The sequence below is a fragment of the Dipodomys merriami genome, unplaced genomic scaffold (genome assembly GCF_024711535.1).
Source record: "Dipodomys merriami isolate MVZ:Mamm:240054 unplaced genomic scaffold, mDipMer1.0.p SCAF_7, whole genome shotgun sequence".
NCBI lineage: Eukaryota > Metazoa > Chordata > Mammalia > Rodentia > Heteromyidae > Dipodomys > Dipodomys merriami.
This window is the reverse complement of record NW_027206290.1, coordinates 59,648,217-59,656,572: the sequence shown is the minus strand read 5'-3', so window position 1 is coordinate 59,656,572 and position 8,356 is coordinate 59,648,217. Positions and strand designations below refer to the sequence as shown.

Here is an 8,356-nt window from a genome sequence, read left to right as displayed (position 1 = left end):
TCCTCCTCCTCCTCCTCCTCCTCCTCCTCCTCCTCCTCCTCCTCCTCCTCCTCCTCCTCCTCCTCCTCCTCCTCCTCCTCCTCCTCCTCCTCCTCCTCCTCCTCCTCCTCCTCCTCCTCCTCCTCCTCCTCCTCCTCCTCCTCCTCCTCCTCCTCCTCCTCCTCCTCCTCCTCCTCCTCTTCCTTCTCCTCCTCCTCCTTCTCCCCGCGCTCCTCTGGCGGCCTCTCCCGCTCCAGCTGCGGCGCTGCGCTCACATCTGGGGCGCCCATGTGCGCTCGGGGGCTCGGCTGCGCCTGCCCCGCCGCCGCCCCCATCCCCGCCGCCCCCGGCCTGCAGGGTGGCCCCCGGACCGGCTTGGGTCCCGGGCAGTCCCGGGTCCCCATCGCTGCCGCCGACGCCGCCGCCGCCACCGCCGGGCAGCGCCGGGGTTTGCTCCGCAGCCGGCTTGGACGTTCCCGGCCCCGCGGTGGCTCCACTGTGGTGCGGCGGCGGCGGCGGCGGCGGCGCCTGCGGCTCGTGCGGCTCGTGCGGCTCCGGCTCCCCCGATCTGGTGCTCTCCGAAGCGCCCAGCGCCCATCCTGCGGACCCGGAGAGCGGGGCCCCGGAGGGGGCCGAGGCGGGAGCCACGCAGCCCGGCTCCGGGGCTCCGACTCCTCCTCCTCCCCCGGCGCCACCGCCACCACCACCACCGCCACCGCCACCGCCACCCGCCGTGCCGGGTCCTAAAGCCGCGCGTCTCAAGAGGATGGTGCGTCTGGCGGCCGAGCTGCTGCTGCTGCTGGGGCTGCTGCTGCTCACACTGCACATCACGGTCCTGCGCGGTTCCGGAGCTGCCGACGGGTCCCACGCGGCCGCGGGCAACGCCAACCGGTCCCAGCTGCAGGTGAGTTGCGCCGCCGCCGGATTGGGGCGTGTGCCGCCGCGGGACGCCGAGTGGCGGGGTGCTGAGCTAGCGCCGGGTGGATGCGAGGAGGCGGGTCTTACGTCCCCACTGTTTGGCCACACTGTTGCCTGAGCAGTTTTGCCTGGAGGCTAGACGAAGGTCTGAGATCTGTCACCGGTACCCCACTGGGGATGCAAAGCTTAGGACGCATGGAGTAAGGACGGATGGAGTGGGTGTGTGGTGGTGTGGGTGTTGGCTTTGGGATGCTGTCAGTCTTTGGTTGCTTCTAGAGGCCCGAATAACGTGACTCAAGGCCAGGCTGGATGTAGGCGTGAGGGGGGGGGTGTCAGGAGACCTTGTAAGATATTACCCCCCCCCCAACTGTTTTTGAGAAAAAGAATTCCGGGGAATTTGGTCCCTTACAAACCTACGCGATTGCTTCAGAATGACTAGACACACCTACCTGGGCCAGGTGCTCCTTACGTCTTCCTGTCACCGTCCCCCACCCCCCCCCCCCAGAGGACACCAGGGTCTAGGCACCTGTCCTGATTTGGGGCTTTGAAAGCTGTAGGAGAGATTTCTTTCCCGTGACCGGCTTGTTCCCTTGCTTCCAGGCAAAAAGTAGTGATTGGGGAGGAGGCGGGGGCGGGGGGGGGGGGGGCGGGAGGGGGCGGAATCAGATGTGTGGCCAGATGGAAGGCAAGGTAGTCTGAAAGTGGCCCAGAGGTGGGGATTTTCTGTCACTTCCTTCAGAAAGTGTTTCTCCTTGAGACTAAAGGATGTGTCTGCTGTCAACTTGGAGAACCAGGGTTCTCCCCAGGACACAAACGTGATTCTCGGGCTCCTAAAGTCCCAAGCCAGCCCCCTCTGAAACTCTGTCCTCTTGAGATACCGGGATAAGCATTCTTCATCGTTGTACTGTGGAGAGATGGAAGATATAGGTGTCCCTTAGAGATGTGTATGTCACCAGCCTACTACTGTAGGAATCATTCTTAATATCAGCAAGATTTCTGGAAGTCTGTATATTTTTTTTAACAAATGATGCTGTCTTTCCTCCTGGAGTCTTGAAAAAAAAGCTATAAAACTGATGTTCTATGGAAAAGTAAATTTGGCAGATTTCTTTATGAGGTGTTTGCTATCATTAGAATAACCTGGGGTTGGCCTTTTCTGCCCCAGCAGTAAGTTAATGAGAGTAGCAGCTGGTGGAAGGAGGTTGAACTCTCCAAAGGGGCTGTGGCTGAAGAGCTGCCCCCAAGAGGGCAGAAGAAATGGGGGATTTAGAAAGAGTAACACTTCGAGGAGTTATATTGGGTCCCAAGTAGCTGCTAATCCAACAGTTCAGTTCTTCTGCCCATTGAAAGCTCGCCATTATCCAAGCAGAATGATGAGTTTAACAGGTTAGTTCACCATTTTACTTGTTTTTTTCACAATTTCTTACTATAAAAGTTTTATATTCTTCCCGATCCAAGTTATTTCTTTGGTTCTCTGATATTCTAAAGGCATGGCAATTCAAATGGGCAAGAGATGTTCTTCCAGGCAGCAGTTATGCAAAAGACATTAGTCAGACTGCTGTTAGCAGGCCTCAGAAAGTGGATGTGTTAGTAGCAGGTGGATTTGAAGACAATTCTGTAGACGATGCATTCTGTAGACGATGCATTCTTTCTGTTTACCAGATGTTGTAAAGGCAGTTCTTAAATCCCATTGACATTTGTTGGCTTTGTGTTATCTGAGCTCTTAGGATCCTTCTTAGTGATCACAAACAGTTAACCCATACTCACACTTTATTTTTGTGGTTATTTCTGCTTTTAAAATTCTAAAATATGACACAGAAATACACAAGGGCAAGATGACTCAAATTTTACTATGTTTGAGTAGTTTAAAAAGTAATACACCCTTACTTCAGATTTGCTCATTTGGCCCTATCAAGGACACCCAATAAAGCACAACTAAGGACAACAATAATAGCTAGGATTTATTAAGTGCCTTTTATATGCCAAACACTGTTTTTAACACTTTGCATATATTAACTTCTTTAATCCTCAGAAAAGTCTTGTGAAGTAGATGCTATCATTACTTCATTTCAAATAGAGAAACTAAGCTTCAGAGCTAGAAGCTCCTTAATTTGCTTTATGTCATTTTTGTTGTTGTTGTTGTTTTGTCAGTCATGGGGCTTGAATTCACGGCCATGGGCCCTGTCCCTGAACTTTTTCCTTCAAGGCTAGTGCTCTACTGCTTAGAGGCACAGCACCTCTTCTGGTTTTCTGGTGGTTAGTTGGAGATAAGGGTCTCACAGACTTGTATGCCTAGGCTGACTTTGTGCTGTGATCCTCAGATTTCAGCCTCCTGAGTAGCTAGGATTATAGACATGAGTCACCAGAGCCTGCTTGGCCTTGCTTTTGTTATTTTATAGTGTAAAAACAAGAGGTGGGGGGGAAGCCTTTCAACAAGTTACATTTTCAAATAGACATTCACAGTCTTCCTGTGTTTTATAGGAATATATATATATATATATATATATATATATACAAATAAATACATATGAACATCATCTAACAAGGTTTTATGGTAGTTTTAGCATTCTAGCAACTCGCTTTTGACTCTGTAAAAGACTGAGCCTAGTAGTGTAGGTGCTATTATAGGGTAGCAGTAAGCTACTTTGAGCAGTTATCTCCATTAACTAACAGGGCATAAAATAATGATGTTAAGCTTTGTACTATTTTCACTATTATAAAATATCTAATAAGAAACTGAACAGTGGTTTGCCATAGTTACATGAGAACTGTGTGGGAACATGATCATTTTTATTTTTAAGGGGAATGCTATCTCCTCTTTGAAATAACTGTTTATCATTGTTCAAGTACTCAGATTCTTTTGTGTCCTCAATTGAATAACACTAACAAAACAATTAATATAGTAAAAAAAAAAAGTGTAGAAGACAGAACACCTCAAAATATAGACTCAGTGGGCAATAACAATTATAATCATAATGATGATATCTTTTCAGCTAAAATAGAAGTGCCTTTTATTTTCACAACTATGGTTTGAACCCAGAGCTACCTAATGTATTTGTGTGGCTTTCTTGCTCACAGCTGGTGCTCTACCACTTCTAGCCTGGCTTTTTGCAAGTTAATTGAAGATAGAGTTTCAAAGACTTTTCTGCCCTGGAAGAGTTCGAATCATGATCCCCCAGATCTCAGGGTCCTGAGTAGGATTCTAGCTGTGAGCCACCTGTGCTTGACATACAAGTGAGTGCCTTTCTAAAAACACCAGTCAGATTTAGAATTGTGATTTTTGGTAGTCAACCTGTACTCCATGAGTCAGGGAGATTAAGAGTTTTATTAAAAAAAAAAAAAAAAAAAAAAAAACACCAGATTGATTATTTCTACAAGAACACTCAAACCAAATTCTGTGTCCTAATTGCCATCTTGATGAGCACTCTCTTTTATCTGTCTATTGACTTCAGTGAAACCGCTTAGCTTCTCTTATTCACTGCTCATTAATAGAAGCAAAGGCAATATTTATTTGGGCAGATGAGGCTACTGCCCCTGATCTCAAGAGCAGGATGGATAGCCCCCATTATCCCCAGGTGGTAGATCCCAGGCCCTCCAATGGATGCCTGAGACTGTCGATAATACTATATATGCTATGCTTTTTGCCCTCTACCTCCATACCTATTATAAACTTTGATTTATATATAGGCACGGTAAGAGTTAAAAGTACTGACTTGGAATAAGATGGAAAAAAAGTTTAACCATGTACTGTAATAAAATTCCAATGCTCAGAGCAGTGTGAGATTTAAAACTTTGGATCTACTGATCTTTGAACTTTCGTATTTAATATTTTCAAGCCACAGTTAACCACGGATAGGGGAGGACTATTGTAGCTATTTTCCAGAAAAACAATTTGAATTCAGTGAGATTTAAGTAACTTGCTCAAGACTGGCTACACAACTGTGGTGGGGTGGGGCTGAAGACTTGGGCCCAAGCAGGCTGACCTGAGAGTTCAAGTTTGTATTCCCATCTATCAATGAGATCTCTTCAGCTTTGATGTACATCAATACCCATTTATGTTTTTGTTTCCTGACTTGCCTGCCTATTTTCCACTAAGCAGTTTATTTTTATCACTAGAATTTCTTACAAATGATGGATAATTGTCCCACGTAGCTACTGCATAACAAACCATTCCCCAACTTAATGGCTTAATGTACCCACCATTGTATCTGCTCAAGAGCTTGCATGTCAGTAATTGCTCCAGGCACTGCTGGATGATTCTTCTGTTGATCTGCCCCAAATTAATCATGCAGCTACAGATGATTACCTGTAGGTTTGATGTGGGTGAGGTGTTCCATGATAACCTCACTTCTAAGTCTGTCACTCCTGCCTCTCTCCACAGAGCCTCTTTCTCAAATAGAGATCGCATAGTTTTTCATCCTGCTCTTAGTAGCAAGAGAATAAATGCAGAAGTTGCAAGGGCTCTTCAACACCTTTGGCATCATTGTTTTGGTCATCTTCTATTATACAAGGGGATTATGGGTGTTAGGTTTTTAAAAGGAGGTAGCTGAGTAAGAACAGCACCAGCATGCAAGTGGTATTCAGGTAAGGGGTAGGTTTATTCAGTAGAATAAAGGGAAAGGCCTAGGAATGAAAGAGAGCTGGGAAAGAGAGAGGAAAGAGAGAGAAAAGTGCTTGAGAAGAGCTAGACAAGAGCAGAGAGAGGTAGCCAAGCAAGAACAGCAGCACTCACGTGGTATTCAGGTAAGGGGTAGGTTTATTCAGTAGACCTGCTGGGACTAGGCAAGGTTGGCACTCCACGTGGCTGGGAAAGGCCTGGGAATGAAAGAGAGCTGGGAAAGAGAGGAAAGAGCTAGAAAAGAGCAGAGAGAGCAGAGAGAGCTAGAAAAGAGCAGCAAGAGAGCAGAGAGCTAGAAAAGAGCAGCCAGAGGAGGCCTCTGAGCCTGGGCTAAGGCCTTATCTAGGGTATGGGTGGAGAAGGGTGTGGCCACATCCAATTCAGATGTGATCTCAGTGGATGCAGATGTGACCTCTTCCAGGTGTCCCAGGTGCCTAGGTAAGGAAGGTACTGGGTGGAGACTTTGCTGCGAGGGGGGTGGAGTCTGCTGGCCATCCAGGAGCAGACCTTACAATGGGGTCAACTCAGTTTCTCTGGTACAGAACTAGCTCCTGCCTCTTGGTGGGAGAAACAACATGGTCACCTTGGAAAAGGGCATGCAAAGAGGAAGGAATTGTGAGCATCTCTGTGAACTACTTACTGTTTATGTAAAAAAATCTCATACACTTTATATTTTGTCCAATCTTGAACTTATCTTTTAACTTTGTTTATGCTGTTTTGACCACACAGCACTTTCTGTCTTAAATATAATCAACTCAAAAGTTTTTCCCTTATGACTCTGACTAAAGATCATAAAATCTTTAAATATATCCTATTTTAGGTGAGAAAATGATGGAAAGGGTGACACTGATCAAGATGCATTGTATTCATAAATTGTCATGTTAAGTTAAAACTTAATTGTACAACTCCTTGTAGATAATATGCTATATATATGCATATCCTATTCTATATAGAACATATATCTAATATATTCTATTATATATTATATATACATTATTTTTATTTTATCTACTTATCTATATCTTCTATATATCTCCTCTTAATATATTTGCATACCATATTATGTAACATGTGCATATTACTATATATATATTATATAATATATAATGTATTAAATATTATATATCCCATTCTGCTCGTTTTATATTTTTAGAATATTTTAATTTTATGTTTTATTTTACTTTATATTATGTAGTATATATTTTATTTTATATTATTTTATATTTTATATCACATTTATTTATATTATACATATATATCCTATTCTGATAGTTTTATTTTCAGAACTACAATCTATATTCAAGTTATTTTAGGGTTTAATATAAAGATGAAACTTTGTTTTTGTCCAAGTGAATAGCCACTTCCCCAGTTTTGCTTGCCAACTACTTTCTTCTACTTTGACACATATAAAATCCCACTTTTATCATACACTGATGTTTTCACATATACATTAGTCTGCCTTAACCTTCCTGTAATATCCATTTATATACACATACCATCTGTTTCATGTCATATAGCTTCATAATGTGTTTCAGTAGGGGAAATATCATTTTAAAAAATTCTTAGAGATTCTTAGAAAATGTGTTCTTTTACATGGAACTTTAGAATTATTTTGCTTAAAAATCATTAAGCTGTTCAGGAGAATTATTTTAGATATTTTTGTCTAAGTTGAGGAAAATTGAAAATGTTTATCATTGTTAAATTCTCCCAGTCAGGATGTGGTGTAAATATGGTTTTTGACTGAAATTTTATATTTCCACTTTTCCATTGGCTATTTTCTGAGTTTGATTGCTATTGGGAATAAGGTTTTAGCTTCTCCTGTAGTCTCTAATTTGTTAGCTGTGGAATCTACACTTAGCAATATATACATACAGATTAGAGATTGTGTTCACAAGAGAAATATGGGAGTGTGTTGTTGAAAGAATGAAAGAAACAGAGCTCAGCTTGCATCTAATAAAGTTTCATTGCTTTTGGAATTGTAAACATATATATATATATATATATATATATATATATATGACTTAATTTACCATCTTCTGTGACATATCTGTGAGAAGGCAAGATTGCATGATGTACAGGTGAATGCTCAGTGTTCCTCTTAGGAATAAGCACTGGTCACTGGCTTGATAATGTACCGGTTTTGTCTTTCCATTTCTTGCCTTCTTTCTCCTTCCTCTCCCCATTCCAGGAGTTCCTGGGATCTTCTCTGGGACATGTTTCAGTTCTGTTCTTGGTGAACCCAAACCAAAGGACACAAGGTCCAAATGTGAGTCATGATAGTGACAAACTCTCTAGATAGCAACAGTGTAGGAAGACTCTGGGAAAGTACAGCACAGACTTTCCAGAAGACACCTCCTGCTCTTTGTTGTCATTAACAACCACCAAATCTTACGGCTTCAGAAAGTAGAGTGCTATGGGCAGCCACAGAATTTGTTACCCTGAACGTTCCATGGCTATTGGGAAGAAGACTTTTCCAAAATTTCAGGGATGGGTAAGTTTGAATTCACAGATAATCTGCCATTTCTCTTCTGAGAAAATGATTTTATGGTCAGTTACTATTTTAAATGGATGATGAGTGATCAAAAAGTAAATGGAGAGGATCTCTAAGAGTTTGTGTGAGGTTGTCATTTAATGCCTGAGAAAGGCAAAGGCCAAGGTGCTTTGATAAATAGCTTAAAATCAACTCCCTAGACACAGCCCAGCATGTGTCAATGAAAAGTTATTTCTGTAAACTGAGTAGATGTGAAAACAGTAGGTTAACTACCTCTTCTTCCTGTTGGCCTTGACCCATGCTCATTTTAGTACACCAAGTCATCAGGCATAGAGAGCTCTATGTGACTGCTG

At 43.4% G+C, this 8,356-nt stretch overlaps 1 protein-coding gene across 1 annotated transcript in view; it reads left to right on the top strand.

Moving 5' to 3' along the window:
- Nucleotides 1–581: 581 nt before the first annotated feature.
- The window catches only part of Ism1 (isthmin 1), a 70,417-nt gene continuing 62,642 nt past the window's right edge, over nt 582–8,356 (top strand). Inside the window, exon 1 of the mRNA XM_070006736.1 lies at nt 582–883. Coding sequence (XP_069862837.1) covers nt 746–883 — 138 coding nt within the window. The 5' untranslated portion in view covers nt 582–745. The remainder of the gene's footprint in view (nt 884–8,356) is intronic.